General features: G+C 36.6%; 1 protein-coding gene across 1 annotated transcript in view; it reads right to left on the reverse strand.

Annotated features, from left to right (window-relative positions):
* LOC106528474 (E3 ubiquitin-protein ligase SMURF2) overlaps positions 1-27,254 on the reverse strand; it is a 58,724-nt gene that overhangs the window by 28,985 nt on the left and 2,485 nt on the right. Inside the window, exons 2-8 of the mRNA XM_014023647.1 lie at positions 12,061-12,099; positions 9,562-9,670; positions 5,334-5,467; positions 3,706-3,771; positions 3,348-3,432; positions 2,933-3,016; positions 656-867 (exon numbers count right to left, since the gene is read on the reverse strand). Of these exons, the coding sequence (XP_013879101.1) occupies positions 656-867; positions 2,933-3,016; positions 3,348-3,432; positions 3,706-3,771; positions 5,334-5,467; positions 9,562-9,670; positions 12,061-12,099 (729 nt within the window). The remainder of the gene's footprint in view (positions 1-655; positions 868-2,932; positions 3,017-3,347; positions 3,433-3,705; positions 3,772-5,333; positions 5,468-9,561; positions 9,671-12,060; positions 12,100-27,254) is intronic.

Here is a 27,254-nt window from a genome sequence, read left to right on the forward strand (position 1 = left end):
CCAAAACAGCTTGCTCTGAGACGCAGCTCAGAACAGGGGTAAAAGCAAGGAAAGCAAGGAGTCTGTGGAGCAACAAAAACGAGGAATTAAGACCAAAGTGTTGCATTTTTATTTTAAATAGACCATAAGTGAATGATTTAGACGTGAAAAAGAAGGATTTAAAAGCATGATATAATACCTTTAACTAACTGTGTTTCCCATGAAAAGTTGTTTTTAGTTTTAAATTTCACCAATGCTGGTGTGAAATACCTGACAACTCATCAGGCCATCGAAAATTACCAATCTGAGAACAGAGGGCTGATTTACCTTTTTAAAATCTGGTTTTAAGAGGAAACGTTTCAAGATTCAAAAACAAATTTGCACACACTGAGTCTTGAAACGAGATCTTCAAGCATTAATCTCAGGAGAATTACTTGCTGAAAGTTACACAAAATAAATGTTAGCCTTAACAGCTAATGGCATCATCACAATGGACTTCCATAATGTAAAGTAACTTTTTTTCACTCCTTCTTTCTTTTACATAGGCACCTCAATGCTCATGATTACAAATGTTGATGCAAAGCATGAAATAAATTGATAATGTCTTTTTTGTTGTTGTTTTAAACCAATAATATTCTACTGTCAAAAGAAGTGTTTTGTTTCATGGCTCTCTCACCGTAACCCTCTGGCAGGTCGGGCGGAGTATGTAAGTGAGTTCGACTCATGTAATTCCGATGCCTCTGTGATCGAACCCGTCTCTCCTGAACGCGTTGTTCGCCTGGAGGACCGCAGGCCACAGCCCCGTTAACGGGAGTCATCACTGGCGTGTTCTCATCCACCACACAGCTCAGGGGACGCCCCGATGGGCTGGAGTACTCTGACGCTGGCCTGAAAGACAGCAGAGTGTATGTTCATGTTTGAAACCTGCAGTCTTCTGTGCGTGAAGGCTCTGATTCTGACCCACTCTAGTGTTTTAGTAAATGTGTGTGCATCAAATTTAGATTTACCTAAAGGGAGGTTGTGTATTTTCCAGGCACACAGTTCAATTCTACACCACAATCAAGTAACTATGTTACCTTCAATTATTATGAAAACACTGTACATGTCAAAAATAAATTAGACTTTGAATCGTAGCCTACCTAAACGCCTTGCAATTGGCCTCTGTCTCCTACTTCAGCACGTCATCACAACAAAGCTTCATGCTGTTTACAACCTAACAGTTTTGTAAGAAAAATTTTTTTCCTTGGCATTCAAAATATATTTACACAATAAAAGTGGGGCAGGAACTCGAGGACTGTGCTCCAGGGAGGAGCAAGGTATAAATAGGCGTTGCTTTGTACCAGACAGCTCCATATGGCTACCACAGGAGATTCAAGGACTTTTCAAACATGCATGAATGAAACAAAGCAACACTGCTGGCTATATTTTTGAAGAGGAAATGGCATTATAACATCTTATAAAGCTCAAAAAAGTTGATTTTGCATAATACCCCCTTTAAAAATCATTGTAAAAGAAAATAATGAGTTAAACACTTCAGTATTGCTTGGGGTTAAGTCATGCAGGAAACAAGATGACTTATTTTTGCAATGTTAAGATATGCATACGAGAATTATGCAAATACTGTGGACGTCCTGTGTCATGAACTCACAAGAAGATTAATGTGTTTTTTTTTATAGCTGTTGCGATTTCAGCGATACAGAAGATTACAAGTCGCCTTTAAAAGAAAACTAACAAAAAGTCCTCACGACACAACAGCCTGTGCTAGCATGTGTGTTACCCAAGAACAGAACTGACATAGATATGTGATAAGCAGACAAACACAGACTGGTCGACTTTCTGACAGACAGTGTATATAAGTGTGTGTGTGTGTGTGTGTGTGTGTGTGTGTGTGTGTGTGTGTGTGTGTGTNGTCGTAGCTTTAACAACGAGAACAGGTTCCACACGCAGGAGGACACACAAAACGAAAAGGCACTTGTGCAGGAGAAACATTTAAAGAATGTTGATTTCTGCTCATGTGCGAGAAGTCCAAGAGTTAGGATTAATAAACCCGTGCTTGTGTTTGAATTATACACACTGTGGACGTGTGTATGTATGTGTGTGTGTGTGTGTGTATGTATGTGTGCGCGCGTGTGTGTGTCTCCGTCTAACCACTGTCTGGCCAGAGTTACTGACGCCTTAGCTATCTAAAGCCTCGGGGCCAATAAGCCCTCTACACACACTCTTCTCCCACCCATTTCCTCCATCATGCTTATTTTTCTCCAGCTCTGCCTTCACTTTTCTTATCCCGTCTCCATTCTCCTCCTTTCTTTCTAGTTTCTAAATCAGTCCAAACTAAGTGAAGCCTAAACATACTGAGTGCTACGCTCATGCGACACGTAACACCTTATTGTTCACCTGCTCATCCTCTTCCTTTATTTCAACATTTCCTCTTCCCTCAGTGCCGTAGTTCTTCATAGCGTTTCCCGTGTGTCAATCCTCACTTTTGCTATTCTGTCCGTGGTCGACTAAAGACATGTAATAGACTGGCTGAGTAGAGGGAGAGGTTTGTTTGCTTACTTCCCTAATGACTCTGCTGATATGAAACAAGCAGGAAGGCGACAGTTGTTTCAGCAGCAAGTGGGGTGAGGGTGGAGGGGCCAAGTGAAACCTGGCTGCCCGACTGACTGGCTAGTTTATTTAGCTGCCTGTTGGTCTGTCCGTGTGCACAAGAACATGTTTGGGTGGGGAACTGAGGAAACTGACAGCACTCATTACCACCAGACTGTTATTGTTGTGCTTTAAGTGGAAGTGTACATTCCCCCCCAAAGGAAAGTACTACTACTAGCTTTACTGAAACACCATAATATACAGAATAGAGTGGATTATTTACATTTATGTTGATAGAAAGCTCCATATTCTACTTATTTTATGGCAATATGCCATACAGCATGAGGGAAATTCTCTCAGCTGGTACCTGGTAGGTCTCTCCCACTGTGTGGTGCGTGTGATGTGGTTCAGGTACTGTATCCTTCCAGAGGCTGTCCTCCTCTCTTCCCAGCTGTTTCATGAAAATATTAAACCAGATCGTTAAAAACAGCAACATCGTGCTTCCTTTAAAACAGTGAAAACAATCGGACTAAATAAGCAAGATGATCTCACGGTGAACTACATAAAATTAGTTGACATTGTGAACACCACAATCCGATGATTTCTAAAATGTCACTTGGATTAAAACATTTAAAATTAATAGAAACTAACCCAAATCTTACCCATACTTACACATATTAGCATGAATATATTCACAACAGCTTAAAAAATAAGACTTCCAGTAAATGAATAGATTAATGACCTATAGGATGAGCTGTTTTTATTGAAAACCTGATACTGACCCATCAGGCAAGTCATTGTCAAACAGACGACTGCAGTCCACTACTGGACCCCCTGTCCCGATGCGATCTCTGGACTGTAGACTCACTATCGTTACACAAACAAGAAGTAAAACAGTGATGTTTAAAGACCACTTGGCTCAAGCAATAATGACTAATATCATTTGTGAGAATTCCAAATAGCATTGTAATATAACTTTGTTGTTTAAAACACTCCCAAATATAATGTAATCACAGATTTTACTTTGTAAGATAAAAAGATTAAAGATTACACTACTTGTGACACATGTAAGTCTAAACTTTTGTTTTGGTCTCTAAATCCAATACAGAAAACATGGAACTGAAACTAAATAATTCTTACCAACTATCTGTCCTCTCACAGTATCGTTGTCATTGGGGCCCAGCTTATTCAGATCCAATCTCTGATCTGCAATTAATACAAAACCATTAACTCATCCTGTCACTACTGACGTATTTTCAGGACAAATGTGCCAACCTGTGAGGGAAATGCAAAAACATCTATCAGTAGAGGTGTAGCTCTTCATGTGCAACAGGAACTTCCATAAAAGAACAAAATCAACAGAACCTCTTTCATTTTGTTATCTGATTAATATTAAAAATTAACACTGCATTTTAATTTAGAAAAATTCACAATCTCCGTGTCAAAAATGTGTTTTTGAGTGAAGAGCCTGTCCCTCTATGTTCACAGAAGGCTTCATGTGTAAACATTAGACTATGTGTTGACATAGTGATTTTTTTTGCTTCACATTAGTTAAAACACAGCCAGATGTATTTTTACAGCCATCAGCCATAACATTATAAGCATAGCCCTGTTGAGTATGTGACTTTTTGATACCAAAAAGAAAATAAACATAATGTGAGCTGGAGTATCTGGCAGACAAAAGGCTATAAACTGTTCAACAAGACAGGACTTGTATATGATGAGATGTTTTGACCAGGACATGCTTAACTACAACTCAAAAGAAAAAGTGTTTTTTCAGGTTAAGAAACCCAATTAGACCCAAGACAAAACTGCGTCAGCGCTAAGAGAGGGGGGAAAAATGAAATAATGAGTAATGACACAAAGATGCATCAAAGGAAGTTAAAATAAATTCCTGTTCTATTAAACATAAAACAAAAGTCTATAAATAGAGCCAGAGCAATTGTGTAGCTTGTTTGTGAACACGCATCTGTTCCGAATACATGTCTAGACTAAACAGGGATAGTCTGAGCCTTACATGGCAAGAGCAGTAATCAGATTTCAGAGAAAAAAAAAACGTAGACTTTTAACCAGAAGTACTCACCACGCTGATTCCTGTGAGCCTTAAAAACTTTGTGTTGCAACAGACTCAACTATGTAGAGCGAAAGCAGGCCCACATGTACACCTGCATGATCTATGATATGCTAAGGGTTGCATCATTTGGCTCGTTTAGATCTTTGTCGAGATGTGTGTGCATCTGCGAATGTGTTGGTATCGATGATACTACAAAACTGAAATCTACTTTTTTTGAAAGATTGCAAAAGATTATGTGCATGGAAAAATGAACTGAATTTTCTCAATTTGCATCAGATGACAAAAAGAAACCTGAATTTGAATGAAAGCCAGTTAAACTTTTAATGAACGGTTTGTGTTTTCGTGGCGGCGTCCTGCCTTCCCCACTCTTGTTCGTGCTTCATCTGCGAGAAGCGGACAGTACAAGGACAAAAACATGGTGAGGACCAATGTCCTGCCATCTCATTTGTGATAAAACCAAGTGCAGGATGTGCAAACAGTCATATGACTCACCTAACCACCAGGTGGCTGTTAAAATATTTATCTACCCTGTGACAGCAGAGAGCCTCCAAGTCACTTTCAGCAAACTAGTCTGACTTGTATTTTTTTCATTCAAGACATGCAGAATGAAAACAAAGAAACCAGACACCGGTGATCTATTTTTAACAAATGCTCAGTGACACATATGCAGACGGAAACACAAACAGGTACTCACAGCCTGTGTCTTTAAGTCTGTTGATGGCGTTGGACAGGAGGCGGACACAGCCCAGAAAACCTGCGCCCTGCTTTTTGTGGATCTTCTTGTGGTTCCATACGCTGATAGTAATGGAGTCTGTCTTTCCAATATAACTGTCAGAAGAAGACGGAAAAAAAAGAATGCTGACAAAGTAGGTTTGATTCTAACATTACTACATGAAAAGGAGGAAATTATCCCAACAATCAAATAAGTGACTTTGTATCTACACTGCAAGCAAATCAAACTACAGGAACAGAAAGTTCAACTGATGAGAGATTATTCTCAGAAGTTAGCTGCTAACTTAAAGGATTCCACTTGAGCATTTTAATACACAGAGAAAAACTTCTATTCTGTGTTGCATCTGTTAAATAAACGGTTTTGATTTCAACCTTTTGCAGACATGTGTGCGCACACGTGTGTACGGAACTGCCGCAGTCGAGGACTGTCTAGCTGTGGTTGAAGAACAGAGGAAGTCCCTGTGATGTGTTCTACCACTGTCTGGGACCTAAAACGTTCTTGCAGTAAACACACACATTGTGCACAACATTCAAACGCAGATTTGCACTCTTGCTGACTTGGATGTAATTACAGCCTAGTATCCTGCTTTCATGCAAACTCAATATTACACCATGTGTAGGTTGCAAAGAGTGGGGGGGGGGTTTCTAATAAAAACACTTCTGTATATAAAGCAAAAAGAAAACAGCTATGTAAGGAGTGAAATTTAATAACTGTTTTTATTTTTAAGCTTTACACTTTTAGTAGGATTGTGTACTGGCAAGAAATTGTCGATATGATACATATAACATGAGGGTCAACAATATGATATTTCATAATACATTGCGATACTGTGCACTAGGTGATATTGCAATATATTGTCATTTTTTCTCCAAAAATTCTAATTTATTAAACGTTTTATATCTATTTTATAGGTTTCATATTTCCTATTTTCATCCATGTTTTTAGGCCAAATTAAATAACATAATGAAATAGTTTTGGCAGATTTCAGATTTAAAATATCATAAAAAATAGTGTCACTCACAACATTAACAATAAATAGTAAATGGTCTGTACTTATATAGAACTTTTCTATCCATCCAGGACACTGAAAGCACTTCACACTACAATCTGTGTCCTCATTTACCCATTCACACAGCACTCTATTAGGTCTCTACAAAGCTAACATGTACAATCATCTATGGAGACTAATCAGTGCCAATCACATTCATACACTGAAGGGACACACATCAGAGGCATAAAGGGCTCGACACACGGGAGGCGACGTCGCTCGCTCTCCATTTATTTCCTATGGAGCCTGTGCGGTGAGGCGACAATCGCGTGCCCTCCTCCAGCTAAGCGACCGGCGAAAATAGTGCATGTGAAATTTCGCGCTCGTACACGTAGACGTGCACAGGCGAGCTTGTGACGCGACATATGAAAGTTGAAAAATGTTCAACTTTTGTCACCGTCGCTTAGCGTACAACCAACCAGCGAGGGTTTCATTGACTGACCAATGAGAGGAGAGTATGCTACACACTGCAGTTAGCTAACACTTTCACCAAGTGATCACTGAAAAGCTTAGTGGGAATTTATTGGCACCAGGGTGAAGTTTATGGTAAGTTTTTCCTCATAAAACTGTATCTTGATGTGTGTTTGTTTTTTAATTTCATTAGCATCGCAAGATTTGTTTAGTTTACACGTCCGTAATGCACACCCGCCTTCAGAGTCAAGAACCAATCAAATTTCTTGAAGACAAGAGATCTGAGAGCACGATTCACAACGCTGCGATCGCTATCGCGTCCCGTGTGTCGGGTTTCACCCTGGCTGCGATGACAGCCGTTAATCGCTGTAGTTTGTCGCTGCCCGTGTGTCGAGCCCTTTAGGGGTGAAGTATCTTGCCCAAGGACACAACAACTAAGACAGCTGGACGGGGGATCGAACCGGCGACCTTCCAGTTCCAGTTCCACTCCTCTAACCACTCTGCTACAGCCGCCCCGAGGTAGCCCATATCTGATATAGGCTACTGGTATATCTACAAATAGCCTATATCTTGTAATGAAGTTCAGTAAATGGATGAAATGAAGCAGATATAATCTGTGCTAATGTCATGAGACACCTTAAGGGGGTAGTGCAAGTACTGCAGTCATTTCACTGCCCTCAGTGTTTTATAGGGTTGTTGCACTTGGCCACTTCAGCCCCTCAGGGTCACCCTTCAGCTCAGGGCACTAGACAAATGCCTACCTACCTGCTGTATTGTGACAGCAGACTGTAGACTGCAGTCAGGAGAAAGAGCGTCCCATAATTTGGCTTAAAATATGGGACAGTTGGCAACCCTACCTCAGCTTTGAAGGCAAAGGGTAATGATCTAATCTGCTCAGATTTAGCAGTCTGTACTTAGTTCTAACATTTATTCACAAAGCTAACATCTGAGCTAGCATTATATTCTCTGAATCCTCAGGTGTGTGGGGAGCCAAATGGCTGGCTGACTGTTGTCAACTAGCGACGAAAGGCTAAATTATAACACAAAAATGTACCGCTTGCATGAAAGTTTACATTTTAAGCCTAAATTAAAAATCAATATAGTGCTATAGAGAATTGATACGGTATCTGAAAATGAAATATCGCGATATTTCAGTGTATCAAAACTATTTTTACAACCCTAATTTTAGTGCATCCAGTGATGTAATTTCTTGATGCTGTCTGAATCAAGATTTTTAATTTCTGCAGTTACTAATATAATTCATTTTGAAATGTGCTTTATGCATATGTCAGTTAAGATCTCAATTAACTCATTATCACTATGAAAAAAGCTCATTAGCAAAAAGCAAACAACAATTTATAATGACATTCTTTTCTCATGAGTTATAATTAAAATCTATAAGGATCAGTTTGAGCTTGAGAAAACCATAAAAATGCATTAATTATGCTTTAAATACATACAGTATAGTTTATGTGAAAACCAATTAACAAGTATATTTTATGTTTTTTGTTAATCCAAGTTTTTTTTAATGGTTTTCTGCGTGCTATACAAATCAAATATTCTCAGTGTAGCTGGGTCAACTTTTGCACAAATTGTTTTTGGTAATCTATTTTTCCTTTTTTTCCCCCCATCAACACTGACTTTAAACAACAAACTTGAACTTTAAAAAAATCTAACTTAAACTTTCAACTCCCATTTTGTGTTTGCCTTGTGACCAAAGTTTCTTCTGTTTTTTGTTTTTAATTTAAGTATATTTTAAATCTGGGTGACCAGACTTAAAGGCAGTACCAGTAATAGTTTTATTCATAGTTAACATGTAGTTTTATAATGCTTGGTGTGTATCGAATCTAACTAGGGTTTTAAAGGAAGAAACTCAACATGCTCTGAACTTTTCACATCACAAGTGTTTGATGTTGATAAATAAAAAAATAAAATAAAAGACAAGCATAAGGAATACAATCCAAACAATTTTATGAAGTTTTAACAAAGTTGTAAAAGCTTCATGTAAAAGTTTTGATCCTTAAAAACATTTTTTGCGCAAGATGACATGAATATAACCAAACTAATGGAGAAAATAAAAACGCATGGATAAACCCTGTGGCCAACAGTATCCATGGCATGCAGGAGTAGACCCCACCCCCCAAAATTTTAGGGTTGCAGGAGGTGTGGCTGGTCGGCAATCTGCCAAGCCCACACTCCCATCTGCTTTCTGTGGCATGTCAGCTATTTCCTGAACCAGAGGAAGAGGCCAAGGGTCGCTTGTGGGGAAAAAAAAAAGAGTGGGTGGGGATTTAAGAATGGGGAGATCTGAGGTTCAAAGAAGCTTTTCAAAATTAAAGTATGTGTCTGAAAAACTACATCTGTTGTAGATGCAGTAAAAACACACACACACATGGGTTAGAACTTTTTATAGTGCTCCATATAAGGTACTTACCACATGCCTATACCTGATTTTTATGAAGAAGAATAAATCTATTTAAGTTTAAGTCTTTTTAAAGCATTTCTGTCATAAGGTCTGTAGTATGGAATGTCTTAAATGTTACCCTACATGATGCTATTTCTGTCGTAAAACAGCTCATTCAAATTACAAAAGGGTGTTTCTTCTGCACAAAACCTTCTGTATGTATTTTAATAATGGCTTGTAACAAGAAGGACTGAACTCATACCTTGATGAGACATAAGGGGCATACAGTAACATGTCACACCACGTTTGTGTTGTTTTGGACTTACAGATCATAATGTTGATTCCACTTTGGGTCAAGAGTATTTCTCACAGTATCTGTAGAGTGGCACTGTCCAGAACCATCCACCACTACTTTAGCAAAAGGATCCGGCAATCCTGTAGAAGGACAAACAGAAAAAAAACGAAAGGTTTTGTTCAGCAGGAGGCTTAAACTTGGGAGATCACTCTTAACTTGTATCAAGAAGGAAACCGGTGTGACAAAATGTTCAGCCACCAACTGATTCACGTAAATTAGATTGTGATGATTTTTTTTTGGTGTGGTTGCTGGAAAAAAAAAAAGACTAGAAAAGACAAAAAAGCCTATTTTCAATTATTTTATGGATGTACACACTTTACAGTATAAAGTCTTGTAGTAAAAGTAAATTTTGGTTATCCATGCTAGCTCCACTTTGATTTCTAACAATAACATGTTGATTCTAAAGTTGTTGTGCAGTCAGGGCCAGTTAAATAATTATCTGACAAGCCCATTTAGTTCACTGTTTACATTTTAACCTGCCTCTGGTTGGCTGCTCCAATGAAGCAGATGGAACAAGAGCAACAAGACACGCTCAAAGTAAAACTAACTAAAATATCAATCCACTTTAGTATTGACACGGTTCTTCACAAACGTTACTGATACGGTACTCACAAATGTGTCAGTTTGATTAACAAAAAGAACAAAAACATCTTTAATTCATTAATTTAGTCTAAATCAATGAAACAAACAGTATGCTCGTTTCATTTCTCCAATTATCCGGAGCTACAGAATGGTGCTAAACTGGCGTTTAGTCATATAACCCATTATGACCTCATGTTTGTTTTTACTTTTCCAACTTGGAGTAACACATGCGTCATATCAACCTTTTCCAAGATACCCAAACAAACAGAAAATATTAAATTAAAAAACAAATGTATGAGGGCTAAATAGGGTGTGTGAGAAAGAAAAGGCAACATTTACACAGCAAACAAAAAAGTGCATGTTCAGCACTTGGCAGAAAAACCAATCTTGAGTGGCTGGAGATACGATAGAATGATGGTTTCCATAGTGTTATCTGCTACTCTCTTGTGCGTACATGTTATGGCTGCAACACTGAATCAATAAAAATCAATTATTAAAAGTGTTGGCAACAAATTTCATTATCGATTTGTTGTGACGGGCGATTTATGGTTGTAATAATTTTATGATTAATCTTTAAGTTTTAATTTGCTTAGAATATCTGAGTGACTGAGCGAATACTGCAAATAAAACAAGTCATTTATTGAATTATTATAATAAGCAGGCAGCAGCTGTCTTGACTGAAAGTATTAACATGATCGTCACTGTTTTGAGATTGTCCATGATCAAACATAAAGACTTAGTCCACACTTTTGTTTCAGGTTACACTCTTCTCTCAAGGACAGATTTTACAAAGCTTTACATTCGGATCGTATAGGTAGCGAGAGCCCCTTCTTCTCCACATGCAAACTTTAACTTATTGACAAACACAGCTTTTTCTGTTTTCTATTTCTTTTAACTTCTGTTAGCTTAAGATCTGTCAAAGAAATAGAAAACTGAAAATGTTGTTTGCCCCCAGCAACGGGGACATGGGACTCAAGCGTTTTAGTGATTCTCATCAATTCAGAATTAGCCAAATGTGTCTCCATTTCAGATGAACTGGATGCCCACCGTTACACGCACACTTTTAAACAGTGCTGCGACAAAAAAAAGTCACTACTGGACAATAAAACCACAATGACTTAGGCCGCGCGCTGATGATATGCCCAGGGTGAGGAACACATGGCTAAGAAAATAACACACCTGGGCAGAACTGAACAGATACAGGGGTTAGACAGTGAAACACCTGGTTTTAGACCATAACACCCCTTTCAGACAGCTTCCTTTTGCATCCACAGTTAATCCTGTTGGATGTGGTTGGTCCTTCTTGGTGGTATGCTGGCATTACCCTGGATACTGTGGTTCTTCATACATCACAACGACTTGCTGTCTTGGTCACAGATGCACCAGCAAGACGTGCACCAACACTTTGTCCTCATTTGAACTCTGGTATGTCACCCATAATGTTGTGTGCATTGCAATATTTTGAGCAAAACTGTGCTCTTACCCTGCTAATTGAACATTCTCACTCTGCTCTTACTGGTGCAATGTGCAGTTAATGAAGATTGACCAGCAGGCTGGTCCAATTTAGCCATGAAACCTCCCACACTAAGATGACAGGTGTTTCAGTTTCATTGTCTAACCCCTGTATGTAAGTAAGCCTTGACCATGAAGAAGGGGTTTATGGTTACAGGGTGAAAGTTGTTTCAATCTAGCAGTGTCAACACAGTCCCACGATACATTTTTGATATATTGTGCAGTTGTAATACATACAACACATTTTTACACAAATCATTGTCTTTTAAATCTCTTAAAGCTTTAAAAAAGAAGCAGGCTCACGCTGGTGACAAAATCAGTTACAAGAACAATGAAAAGAACATCGACAAACACAAACAAAGAAGTCTGTACTTACGAAAAAAGTCTTTCTTTGCCAAGTTCTTTGCACACAGGACTGGAAAAAGAAATGCATATATTAATGACAGATAAAAACAAAATAGGGATAACTCAGCATGAAGAGAAAAATAAATTCTCCAGTGTATAGTCAATTCATTCTGTTTAATTAATTAAATTTATATATATATATATATATATATACACACACACACACACACACGTATGTATAAAGAGAAATACATTAAACAACAAAAGTTAATATATTATTTTTCATCCTAAACTGGTGTTGATTAATCGGTCAACAATCTCCTAACATAATAGTATGCACTGCTGTAATCATTCTACATAGGAAGAACTAACGAATAGCTGAAAATAAGGATATATTGCTAAGGGTACAAATGAGATAAACAACCTTTCACACAGACATCTAACGACAATTAAGAGTAGCCAAACCCATTGTGCATCTATAGCTGATTGCAAAATTAATCAACAAACAACCAGATGAAATATAAAATGACAAAAATATCCAAAAATATCAGCTATATATCTTATTCTTCAAAATAGTATATTTTTACAATGTCAGTTCACTTACAATCTTATCAGACTTGATTTATTATTACCCCTTATAATGTGCAAATTGGCACACCACCAATAAAAAACGTCTGTTAGCTTGCACTACACTTTATAAAAGAATATGATCTGCTTCAGAATAAAAATACTTGAACCTAAAAACTGTAACAACAAACTTAAAAAACAAACCTGGTGTTATAACCATTTGACAGTTATCAAAAGTGACCAAAGCAGCCAAATCAGATTGAATGACCACATGGAAACAGACAAACTCCACTCAAACCAAATTACACTGACTAGACCAACAGAATGAGTGCTAACCACTGGCTTATCAGGAGAAATACGAATGCCAAACCAAACAGCATGTGAGCCTCAAAATCAAAGGCTGCCTTAAAGTTTCCACTGGGATAAAATGGACACAATATTGAGTGCAGACATGTGAAAACAGAGAGAAAAACAGCTAAAATCTCTCTAAAATCCAGAGTAAGAGAGAGCCCTAAAAAGTTTGAAAGGGGCCATCATTGTTAAAAAAATTCAAGTAAACCAAACAGCATTGTGCACAAAGTGACACTGAGCAGTAGTTTAGCTGCCAAGGAAGTTCAGTTTACAACTACACTTTAGTATATACAGTATAAACCTCACCAGGTCTTGATCTTGTGAGTAAAAGCTTTAAACATTTTGTGACAAAACTTCAAAATCAATTTATAATAGTATTAAAGATTTATTTATTGTAAAGACAGAAATTTGACGCCATATAATGACACATAATTTCATAACATGATGAAAAAAATTAATTATTTGCACTGGTTCTTACAGTATGTTAATTTAACATATAAAGTAATATTTACCAACATTTAGCAAACTAAAATAAAAATCTTAAAATCTTATAGCTACTAGTATATCTACTAGTAGATATTTCACCATACCACAGAATAAGAAGTTTATGTAATCATTGTAGGGTAGTTTAATACACTGTTCCTTCGTTTGAACAGTTTTAACACAACAGTTGTGGTTTCTACACATCATTACTGACGAGGCAACACAGACTGGCAGCTATTAGGTCACATTAGGTGCATCTGGGTCTCTTGTTACCAAACTGTGCTAAGAAGATGATTAAGGGATTAACTTCCACACTGCTGCACTGTCTCAGACAGAGCTACCACAGAGGGAAAATCCTCTTTCATTGTTATCAATGGACTTTTACCAATTGGGCTGCCAGGAACAGTAGGCTAATGTTACTGATAAAGATCGTCCAATGGGATTGACGCTAGTACATTTTATGACTTAAGGAGATACAACCGCAGTAAGGAAAAACATGACATATGCATGTTTTATGTTTTTCCCATAATACTTTACCCATTTACTGAAAATCAATCAGACAAGTTATAAACTGCACAATCTGTGTCATATTGCACATGCTGTCATGTCATTGCATAAAGTATTTCAGTAGTCAACACATATGAAGGAGTATTTGTTTTTAAAATAAGCTTTGCAAATAAATCGATATATTGACTTCAGTCTTATCCCTGAAAAAAATCCAACCGCCTAAATGTGCAAGAGCATGTTTATGCTTTGGCAGAATGGTCTCTACTTCAGAGCTCATATTGCTGGTCAATAGAAATCCAGCAGTAGTGTTTTGAAAAGCTGACATGCAAGTAGGCTGGTCGTGGTGACTGAAAGTTGGCAGAAGACCAATCTCATTCAGACTGTAACATGGAAAGATGGGTCAACTAAGAAACAGGAAACCACCAGGAAGCCTCGAGGTGAAGCGGTTCTTTTTGTGTATGGTCCGCGGGTCATTATTTCTACCATCAACTCTCACTATAGCAGCAAGAAGAGAAACAATAAACCAGAATTGCCTGTTGTTTACAACAAGTAAAACATTTAGCAATTGACAGCAACTCCACTCCTAAAATAAGTAGGTGACTTACAAAACCGTCTGTTCTGATAGTCATACAGTAATCAAAACGTGATTCTAGATTATCTGAATGACAATGTCAAAAGCACAGATATCTGACAAAAATATTACTACAAAGTCATCAGTACGACATGTTAACTAGTCAGTACATCCTAAACTGCAATTCAGGCATATATACTTAGCTCCAACACCCATATTAGAAGCGCACAAAAAAAGAACAAGAAAAAGGAAATGATGATTAGTTAGTTCCACTTTTGTGTAACGTCCTTTAACCGACAAGGCATGCAGATGACCTAATATATTAAGAGACAAAAATAATTCGAGTTTATAACTATTCATGACACATCCCAACCACAGTTCTTTAAATATAATAATCACTGTGATTATTTTATGTGCGATGATACAATGAGGTACAGCAAAGATATGTTACCTAAATGTGAGAAAATAATTATCACCCCTTACCTGGAAAAGTTGCGTACAATATCATGATAAGAAATGTTATTTATTCAGGAGCAACTGAAATCCATTTGTATAACTAAGTGTGCACAAAATCGTTTTAATAACAAAGAGAGGCAGTTAGAAACGTTGGTCTTGTCATATCTCCATCTGTCTGAATGAATGGGTTTAGCATAAGTTCAGAATTAGTTCTGGTCAAAAGGGGAAAGGTCATAAACAGACCAACCTAAATGACTCTTGGGAATTCCCATTTGTTTGCTCAAGAGAAACATCACGGTGTGTCATTTGCATCTGTCACTTCATTCATTTACAATGCAGGAGGAAGCAGGAGGCCCATCTAGGATACCCAAATAATTACTACATATTAGGGCTGCATGATATCAGGAAAACCTGTGATGTGCAGTAACTGTGCTTAATATTGCGATATAACTTGCAATTAATTAACAAATACTGCAGTGGTGAAATCTGTCAAACAACAACACATAATTTCCTTTACAACATGAGTTTTACTTTTAGAAAAAATAAAACTACACACAGATGCTGCAGTAGAAGTGAAACAACAAACTGCATGAAATGAGTTTTGTAATGACTTTACATCATCTCCATTAAATCTTTTCTGATGCTTTAAATACTGAAAATGCAGTACTATCAGTTTTTTTTATAAATAAATATATAAGAAAATAAGTTAAATAATTTTAAATAAAAGTTAACAAAACTAAATTAAACTGCAAATTCTCTCTCTACAGTTGACCTTCATTTTCTCCACTGATCAATTGGTTGATGTGGTAACTTTGGTCCATTTTGTTCATCAGATGGAAATTTACAAAATACATAAATACAAATATTTGAGCCAACCATTTATTGCAGTTTATGCAGTTATTTGCAACGTGCCTATTGCACAGGCTGTTATTATAGTGACAATAAATTTGAGTGATATCGTGCATCCCTCCTATATAACAGTATGGAACGGTTTTGCAGCAAATGGACTTGGCAAAAAGAAAGTCAGTAAGAAGAATATAAGCACAATGTACACTGTAGAAACTGCACACTTCACAAAAAGTCTAACCAAACCTCAATAAAAAATATGAAATACAGTAGAACAAAAACTACCTCAGCATTTTTTCTGGGTTTTAAGAGCTTACAACATGAAATAAAGTTTGGTTATTATTTATTTAGATTATTTTCATGATTCAACATAATGTCAAGTCAAATTCTAAAGAAGGAAAATCTAAATCCAGAGTGGCTGCCTAACAATCTAATCATCCTTCTATGGACAAACGCACCCTTAGGGCATAAAATATGACCTAGAAACTGCATGCTTTCCATGGGTTTGAAGAACTATCCAAGTGCTGAAAGAGACATTTTACTATTCTAGATCTGAAAATAAAAAAAAAGTTATTTGCATCAATTCAAACACTCGATGTTAAAATTAACTTTAGACTGAAAAGCTACAGATATAAGACGTCCAAGTAAAAATGAGGGCAGCAAATATTGTTACAAATAAAGGTTAGAGCAGGAACAATGAAAACAAAAAGTCAAACATAAAAAAATTACTTAAGACTGTGCAACAACTACTATGAATCTTAAAACAGCCTGCAAAATCAACTTGACATTATAAATGATGCACAATCTTCTAAGTCTGCGATGTGATGTACATAAACAGATTTTATATCCCACTCCATTCATGTTTTGTGATGGTATATACAAGTTTGAATCCAAAACAATATTTTTTTTATTTTGTCAGAAATCTCCACGTGTCATATAGTTTAAATTTAGACAAAACCCCTTTATTTACATTAAATTTTTAATTTTACACAATATAAAATTATTTATCATTTAAATAATTTAATTTAATTACTAAAACTTAAATTGTCTCTGTTTCTTTTTAAGGTTTTAAAGCTCGCATTAAAAAGGACACTGCCCAAGCAGTACTGACAGTCCGTTATAAATGAAAGAGGTGAAATGCAACTTCCCAAAAGTTGGTCTCTGTTATGACTCTTGCACAGCCTAATGTCTTATTTGCAGTATTGTTCATCAGTTAAACAAAAGACTTCCTCTTTCCCTCCTCACAGAATGCAAAATTAAGTTGTGTTGAGAAACAACCACAATTATGTTTACATGGCCAAGTTTACGGTTCCCTGGCAAGCATATGTTGCAACAAAATAAATAAGCGGTGAGAATTAGTGCATTAACATCTGCAGAAATGAGGAGTCTGGTCAACATTATACTTACTCTGTCAAGTATTTACTCAATTTCATAACCTCTATGACTCATTATCCAGTAGAGTGAATGTTGGTGATGCCAGTTCTGTAATTCAGAGTAGAAACAAGTAGACTACAGCTGACACTATCCCCTTTCTCTCTCCAATGTAGGAACAAAAATATGGAGTTGACAGAGTTCCTACAGAAAAAAGGGGGGAGAAGATAAAGGCCAAATGTTTGCATGGAGGCAGGAATTTATGGCGAGATGAAGGATGGGGAGGAAAGAATGTCAGGAGGGGAAAAATTTAAGAGAAGTCACAAATCTGTGAAATCAGACGAAGTGCTAGAAACATGAATACTGACAGTCGTGTAAGACGTGGACAAAAACAACGATTAAAACTAGATACCGCATAGTGGTAACATAATGACCCCCCCGCACGCACAAATGCACCAGAACTCAGAAGTTTTTATTCCTAATAAATGTCATGCTACTAGGTGCATCCCAAATTTGTAGTGGTTTGGGTGGGGGTCTTTTTTTTGGGAAGGGGGAGGGCATTGGTTGACCTGATGGATAGCTCCTCATCAGAGCTAAACATCCAACGGAAATCTGAAGCTCCTATGTTTAATACTTTTTGAGCTATAACCATTTTTGTATGTCCAGATACCATCTTTTAAGATAAACTGGGGGTCAGGTGGGGTTGGGGCACTGATTGGTGGGCCTGATGGCTAGAGCTTCATCAGAGCTAAACAACAAAAGAAATCTGAAACTCCTACGTTGAGCAGTTTCTGAGTTATAAGCATTTTTGTGTGTCCAAACACCCCACCTTTGAAAGGAGCCCCCTCCTCAAATATGGGGTCTATCGTAAAACTGTTGGCTGGCGCAGTGTAGGTCAGACTTATCTACAGTCCTGCCAAATTTCTTGTTGATTGGTGCACCCGTTTTTGTGCTACAGTTGACCAAATATCACTGAAAAATAAATAAATAAATAAATAAATAGTACGAAAACAATATGACTCCCGCTTACAGTTCGTGTGCGGGGGTCATAATTAGGTCAAAGATGGCATACATTGACTAAGATAAGAAACATTGGCTAAACGTCTGTTTTGCAATATAGACACATGGGATATACAGTATTTCTATGTTAAATTGATTCATCAGTTCAGGAGGCATCTTTTTTGGCATAAGTTTACTTAACAAAAAATTAAACTTGACATTACTTTAAACTTAACATTTACAGCTTACTTGTCAATACATTTTTATTTTATCATTTGGATCCTCAAAAAGATGCATATACCAGTAGGTTAGTATTTTAGACATTTTCTGCTGTGTGTGCATGAAAACATTTCATCTTAAATATGCCAGCATACAGTAAATGTAGCTATAATTATATTAATACTGCAAAAATGTTTTTACTGAACAATGAGGCCTTCTGAAAAAAAAGGTAATAGATTGATGTGTGAGACAAATTGGTGAGAGACGAGCAGCTGTGAAGACTGAGGTGAAAGAAACGCTGAAAGAACCATGGAGAGATAGATCAAGCAGTTCTTCAAAGGCTTCCTGTCACTCTTGAATGTGGATGACATGCAGGGGTTGCTTTGGGCCATAGAGGTTTCTATTTTCTTAATTTTGCTGCACACATAAATAGCTAACAGAGCCTGGAGGACTGGGGTGAAGTTCAAGATGTTTAGCTGTTTGTTAGAGGAGGACAGTGGAACAAATGTTTGTAAAAAGCAGCAAACACATAATCAAACTTCTTAATGAGGAGCATTACACTTTAGAGTGGAAAAACAATGTCCTCAACATTAGGTTGCAGGGTCTTGTGAATGTGTAACAGTTTTTATAAATATAAATTCAACATTTTCGTCTTATTATTCCCAGTTTTGGACAGTTATAATCTTTTTTTTATGCCCTTGTCTTTTTACAGTAAATCTGCTGAGTGGTCTACCAGATACACATGAAGGTGGGCAGTCTGACCTCAGGAACAGTAGCAAAAGACACTGAGGGGGAGGAATGTATAATCCATAAAGTCTAACCTTCCTTCCTACTTCAGTTACAAGGAAAACATCTGTAGATGCTGCATACTACAGTAAAAACACACAATTTTCCCCCATTTAGTAACATAATCTTTGTTGATCTAGAGTGAACTAGTATGAGTAGTATAGAGCATTTTTTCATAAAAACTATTTAAATAAGTGTAAAACTAAAATTAAAACTATTTTTATGCAAAATTTCTGAAACTTTTCAATGATTCAAATTGTGAATTTATTACTTTGCGGGTTGCTGGCAATAAAGTCCCTTGAAGGTCTAAAACAGATTTAATACAAGCACTAAAGTACAGAAGTGTGGTGATGGATTGATACAGGAAGTGTGCGAATGTGTGCACACACATATCACTAGCTGAAAACAGATAAAGAAAGAAGAAAATACAGCGAGCTGGAGCCACACCGGCAGAGACGTCTGACAGCTGTCTGGACTAGATCCGGGGGTAAGTGAGGGAGAGGAAGGAAGACAGAGAAATGACAGAGAAACGAGGGACATCCTGTTGAAGAAGAAAGCACAAAAAGACTAAAGAGAAAACTCAGGACTGAGAAAAACATCAATCAAAAGCTGAGGAAGAGTTAAATGATTCAAACATTAGTAAAATAAACCATTGCACAAAAAAAGCAGAAATTGGTTACTTTAACAATTGTTTTGTTCACAATATTTTGTATTAAACTGTGGGCAATTTTATAAAATCTCAAAATTCAATTTGCTTTACAATCATATTAAACTAACTTAGCTGATTACTAAAAAATGATTGCGCTCTTGGGAACTACAGCTAATGACATTTCACAGTTTTTACACAAGTATCATATTATGTATGATAAATGTCAGATAAATGGAGCACAGTAGTGACGTTTACAGGTACAGTATTTTACAGATAAAATACTTTTTTAGAGCTTGGCTGGTCCTGCAACTTATAGTTGGATGCAGCTTATGTTTTTTTCCCTCTTCATGACATTTTTTGACTGATACGACTTAGATGCCAGAGAGACTTAGTTCGGCAAATAATGGTATATTGAGCAAAAACTTTCAACCAATAAAAGGCTTTTGTCACTTCTGTTTTAAAGCAAGTGACATTTACTAGCATGGCTTACTGAGTTTTAATAATACATGTATACAGGATGGTGTAGAGCAATGAGATACAAAAGTTACTGGTGCTGGGTAAAAAATAAATTTATTAATTTAAAAAATGTTTAATCTATCTGGATCACTTATCTTTCAAAATTTGAGGAAATCAATTCATAAGGCATGAGATAGATTTTTCCCCATGGGTGTTGTGTGCGATGAAGCTGCACATTTCCATGTGTGACATTCATGGCTTGCCGTATGTTTGACGTTCAGGCAGCGTTAACGTTAGCGCCTGACAACAAGTTGTCTGGGGCAAAACAAAAGAAACAAAGGAATCACTAACATTACCAGCTGATTCTCAGCTGAACTTACAGATAACAGAGGCCAGGACAACTTTTGTTTGTAAAGATTTGCGCTCGGACGCGGTAGCGGGAAACGAATCGGGCTTCGAGTAGGGGTGTAAGAAAATAGATACACTGAAATATCACGATATTTCATTTCCCGATACTGTATCGATATTCTAAAGCCCTGTATCGATTTTTAATTAAGGTTTAAAATGTCAACCTTCTTGCCAACCGTTCATTTTTATGTTGTTGTTCAGCCTCTGACCACTAGTTGGCAGCAGTGAGCCAGCCATTTGGCTCCTCTACCTCTTGAGCGCCAGAGAGTATGGGTAGCATTAGCACTGTAAGTAAACATTAGCTTTTCTTTTTTTCAGTAAGAGGTTTTTATTTAATAGAATTTTTGGACAAAAAAATCGCAATATATCGCAATATATTGCCTTGTTTACAGTATCGCAATATATCGGGATATATCGTATCGTGACCCCTCTGTTATGATATGTATCGTATCGCCAAATTCTTGCCAATACACAGCCCTAGCTTCGAGCGGCTCGTTCAGGTGCTGAAACCAAAACTACGGTGTGTAAACATCTCACTGAAACTGTTCTCCTCGGCATGTATTGTGTGAAAGATGACACTTTAACAAAATCGTTAGGTTTTGTTACCAATGTTTTTAAATTTAAGAAAGATCTTAATGTAATTCACAGTGATGGAATGTTTTAGTTGAAGTACACTTTTTTCTTTCTTCTCGTTAATAAGTTTTATTGAACAAAAGGTAACAGAAACATTACAAATATACAGTTTTCATACGCTCAAACGAACGGGCAACAACATTTTCTCTTGCAATTCCTTTTTTAGTTTAAACCCTTTGAAACTTGAGATTGTTTTGTTTCAAGATTAAACTCCAATTTACAAGTTTGCCCTTAATGTTTATAATTTTACCAATGCACCAAGTCAGAATTAGTTTCTACTATTTGAGAATGTCTTCTATATCAAAATAAATGTGTTACTGCATGATATCCTTAATTTAAAAATCAATCAAATTGAATCGTGAACCAAATCAATTTGGGAAATCCAAATTGATACCCAGCCATAAAAGTCATAGTAAATATGAAACAGCATGATGTTGGTAAATAGCAGTGAGTCAATTAACTTTAAGTTGTGGAACAATCCCATTAAATCAGGATATTTACATTATTTTTAACTTATTTTCAGTAAAACTAATTGTTACTTGATTGCTGTTTTTTTTTTTCTTTTTTGCTCAAACAACCACTAACAAAATGAATGTGCAACAAGTGGACTTATTGATTTCTATTTCAAGCACAGAAAGGAAGTAAATTACAGTAACATAGCTGAAATATATTGGTAGATCTGCCTTTCTGCATGTTCTGAAACAGATGTCAAAAAACATTCTGTCGACGTAAAAAAGGGCTGATGTTTCTCCTTTATAATGTGCTAAAGAATCTTTTTGAAGCTCTTGGAAAGTTTAATGTATTCTGCATATTGAAGCTCACCTCCTATTGAGTCAGAGGCTGTTATGCAACACCGAGGTGTTCAGTCTTTCCATTTTCCTGCTAAGAAGTACAGTAATGCCACCAAGTTCAAAAGTAATTTGAAAAGCAGCCTAAACTGAGGACTTAATTCAACATGTGAAGAAACATAATTTTCTAGAGTTTTAGTAGAATAACTTTTTGTCATTATAAATAATAAAACAGAAAAAACCCTGGTAGAAAAACAAATTAAAAATAAATCATAAAATAAAACCAGGGGTAGACATAACCATTGTTTAGGTTGTCCGAGACGACCTATTTTCATTTCGGACAACCAGATCCTGTCTCCTGGTTGTCCGGTGGACAACCAAGGAAAAAAGACCTTGATTACAGTCGTCTGTCGCGGGTGTCTGTCATTTCTAAAAATGAAAGGGAGAAAAAACTTGGTAAAACCAAACAGAACACTAAAATGTAACTTTTAACAAGGTCATGCACACAGTATACTCCTATTTAAGTGAAAATGTTTGACCTGTTTGCAGAAAGAAGTTTATGAATGTTGGGTAACCTCTATAGATTTTATTAGCAACATTTTTGCTGCTTTACTCCCTGAGCCTTACGAAGAGAATGAGGAAGTTTTATTCACACAGATCCTGTCAACCAGGCTGACTGAGAACAATTATAAATAATAAACTTTGTCTACAGAACAATATACTTGTTAAATAAAAATTTTCTTGAGATTCTTTTGGACAACCAAAATGTTTTGCGGACAACCAGCTTTTGTCAACAGGTTGTCAACTGGACTACCTGAAAAATATCCTTATGTCTACCCCTGAATACGAACAAAAAAGATAACAGCAAACATAAAATGGTGTAGATGTTAGAGGCATAACAATACATCCACCTGGATATATTGGTTAAATTATTAATTATGAAAACTTATATCCAGCAGTCACTGGGCTAGGGGTACACCCTGGACAGGTCAACAGTCCATCCATCACAGAGTCACATAAAGACAAACAACCATTCAAAATCTCACTCACATATAGGGACAATTTAGAGTTACATGCAAACTCTACCCAGAAGGGCCCTGGACCAGGATTCACTCCAGCAATGTTGTTGCTGAGAGGCCACAGCTATACCAACTGAGCTACCGTGCTGCAAACATGTCAGTTAATGTTGCTTGCAATGAATCAGAGTCTACCAGAAACACACAAAGGTGATGCTTAATACACTTTTTAACTTTTAATTTAAAGTTGAGCTGCTATGTTTAATGTTTTTAATCAAAGTTTGAGCTGGTTTGTCTCCAAATCTATTCAATTTGTGCAGTCCTGAAATGTATTCAACATCATAACAGGTGGGAGATCAAATATTTCACCAACACAAGAACCAGACTAGGAGTATACTCGTTATCAACTGTAGTCAAAAACTGGAATAACTGAAAAATAAATAAACTTAATCTACTGATTTTCTCAAAGCATCATGCTGACAAGCTGAAGTTTATGTCCAATGGACCACTGACATGGTCGTCGTCTGCACTTTTTAATTTCTCCATCAGATTGACAAAAAGTAAAGAAATTCAGATATAAAATACAGCTGAATGAAAAATTACACTCTAAACTGGATGTAAACATTCCCATATCATGATGAGAGCCATGTGAGCATAAAAGCAATGCAAAGCAATGTGTGTGGTCAGCTGAAGTATACGCCTGTGAAACAGACCAAACAGAGCAGGAGGAAGTTTGGGTACAGTCTTCTGTGCTGCACTCCAAAATCTGACCACAACAAAATGACCCTCAGACGCTGCAGGCAAAAATCAAGCAAACGTGCAGAACACAAGTTAAACACAGACCAGCAGAGCATTTCTGTTTAGGGCATGGACTGTGCACCCAGACAACATAACACTAATTGTTTTATTTATAGCTTAACTGAGCACATTTACATACAAATGGCTTCATTGAGTAATGCCTGATAAAAAATACATTAAGTATTAAACTAATTGTTTTGTTATAGAATATAATTTACTTTTAAAGTAAATTCACTTCAAAGACAGTTCAGATCCTGAACATTCACTCGTTTTCTTGGTGACATGTAAAGATTAGTTCCTGTAACATCTAATTCTGAAAAATAACACCTGCACAGTTCAATAAAAGCAACACTGATGGGACAACAAGTTAACTTTGACCAATATGCAACTAAATATGTTAATTTTTAATCGGTTTTAACTACATTGGTGGTAAATGTTTATGGAATAAGCTGTCTAGGAAGTAGAAATACCAAACTGTTTTTGTGTTTAAGGAGGAATGTTTTTTTTCTTTTAGCCTCCATGTTAAAATGTTTAATGTTTTTTATCTGCATAAAGCACTGCTTTACTTCATGACATTCTTTTTAAATTAAACAAAAGAAATCATGTTTACTTTAAATTGTATATTATGTATCCAGTTCATTTTTTTAATCAGTAATGCAATCAAAACGATCATTCAAAAGTCTTGTGGTGAAATAGATTTAAGGCAGTATTTCAATAAGCAGCAGCTGATGGAGACTAGTTGGTGAGTCAAACTTGATTCAATATTAAAAGAAAATAACTTGCACTCTAACTAAATTCTGCGTTTTTGCAACCAACTGACCAACAAGTTGGTTTAGTGATGCCAATGACAAAAATACTGATAAAAAACAATCCTAATCACTTTTCAAAGCAATACAATAAAGAAAATTTTGACCTTTTGCTCAGAAAGTAATTAAACCACCAATAATTGAAGAACAGAAAAGTGATGGATTAGCTATCTGTACAACAGCTGGTACTTCTCTCTTTGTGATGATGTGTAGAGTAAGCTGTAGCAACAAAGGGAAGAAAATCTAAACCAATTTACTAAAGGCAGCAATGCTTTCCAATCAACTTACATGAATGTCGGATCTATTATTTGACCAGCTACAAGATTTATGAGCTTTCTAACTGGTTGTAGCAGTAAATTGTGTACAGACAAGACTGATTGATGATTTTTTTAATGTCCAGTATCAGCCACATTAAATCAGTCTCTCTCTCTCCCTACTTATATGAAATATGTGCTGACTTAACTAACTCTGGTCATCTTTTAACATAAGCAAAACTCTTAAGGATTTGAAAGAACAATCTGAAATTAAAATATGCTGAGATAATAAAACAGCAAAAACAACTGCGTTCATTTTTAAAATACCCAAACTACTTATGGCTTTCAGTTTGTTGATATTAGACCTTTGTCATTGTACAGAGCACAACGAAATTACAGTATATGTAATATAAACAATGTTTAATCAGTTGGATAAAAATTATACATGGTAAAAAAAGCAGAAAATATACACTTTAGACACAGTTTGTAATGAAACTGAAAATCTTTGAATGTGTGTGTATTAGGGGTGGGAATTTTTTTACTTTCTCACGGTTCGATTCTGATTTTTGGGGCCACGATTCAATTCAAAATCGATTTTTTAATTCAAACCTGATAATGTGAGCCCATTTGTCGTGTTCCCAAAGTGCTTCATCTTCATTGTGCAAACCTCACACATAGTGAGGATCATGTCAAACTCGGACTCATTCAGTAAAAACCAAAATGAGCCCAAATCTTTGCGTTCAATAAGGATGGGGCCAGTTAAATCTCTCTTTCCTCCAGTTTTGTAGTTTCCTCTTTGTTTTGGTGCTCTCTACGCATGCATACATTCCAGAACCGGGTGACGTCAGGACATCTCACGTAGTTACAAAATAAAGACTGACAGCCATTGGATTTACTTTATTTTTTTATTTAAAAAAATCGATTTTGGGACATTTTAAATCAGTTCTATATCTTTGTAAATGAGAATCATGATTCTGATGTGAATCGATTTTTTGGTGCACCCCTAGTGTGTATATGTGTACCTATGCAGTACATGAAATGGTATGGCTAACTCCAAAATTGAAGAGGTTATAAAAAATTTACTTAAGAGTGAAAATATGGTTTATTTTTATCTAAATTGTATTCATTCGGCAAATATCCCATGCCTTGATTGTCTGATTTGCAAAAAATGTGACATTAAAATTTGAGTGATACTCATCTGTGAAGTAAAATTATGTTGAAAACCAATAAACACAGTTGACCTAAAATAAAACATGGAGTTAACTCCCTACTTCAATCCCTGTTTTAACCCTAAAATATCCTGCTTTATAAAAGTTTGTTTTGATAGGAGTGAAAAGGCAGCCGCTGTGAATAATTCAAGGGATATTTGATCATCATGCCACAGACATTTCTGTAACACCTCAGGAAGGAAACTGTCTACTTCTTAAAAAGAAGTTGACAAATATTTGTTACTATGAATTTTGTAAAATATCAATGTCTACTTCGGCTTAACACTGCCTGCTGTGATTATATCTTATTGAAGACAAACACTACATTCGGGGTGCACCGATTAGTTGAAATAATCGATAACGTCGATTATGTAAATTTGTCGACGCAGATTTTTTATCGATTCGCTGTATTACATAACCACCAGGTGAATGTTCATGCAATTCCATTTTGGTACCTAAATGCACCATTGCAACTGTATTGGCATAAGAGTGGTGAGTTTTCCATGCTTGTTCTGAACGCAGCATCACGCAAGAGCGTAATGACGTCAGCAGCCGCTGCGTCTGACGCTTGAAAGCACTGAACAGACCGCCTCTGAATTATCTGGTGGATTAATTATCTTGTGAACATGACGTTCGCTAGCTCAAAGTAAATAAAGTACCGCCACTTTCTTTATTTCATCCATCATTAAACAGAGACCGGTGTTAGGTCGAGCCACGTTCCCCCATCAGACGGTTCCCCCATCAGACGGTTCCCCCATCAGACGGTTCCCCCATCAGACGGTTCCCCCATCAGACGGTTCCCCCATCAGACGGTTCCCCCAGCGTCTCAAACAACAGAGGAGCTTCACGACACACGTCTGACCTAAAGACCACAAGCAGCCAACAAGTATTGGATGTGTTTTGGATGTTCAAAACTTAGCTTAAATACCTTTTATTTATTTTAACTGCATCCTCTTTTGTTTATTTGATTTAAATATATTTGCCTTCCATGGACCTCCATCACACATTTTTCTAGTGGGGAAATGACATCAATAGAAACACGTGGAGCTGGAT

The sequence above is a fragment of the Austrofundulus limnaeus genome, unplaced genomic scaffold (assembly GCF_001266775.1).
Source record: "Austrofundulus limnaeus strain Quisiro unplaced genomic scaffold, Austrofundulus_limnaeus-1.0 Scaffold384, whole genome shotgun sequence".
Classification (NCBI taxonomy): Eukaryota; Metazoa; Chordata; class Actinopteri; order Cyprinodontiformes; family Rivulidae; genus Austrofundulus; species Austrofundulus limnaeus.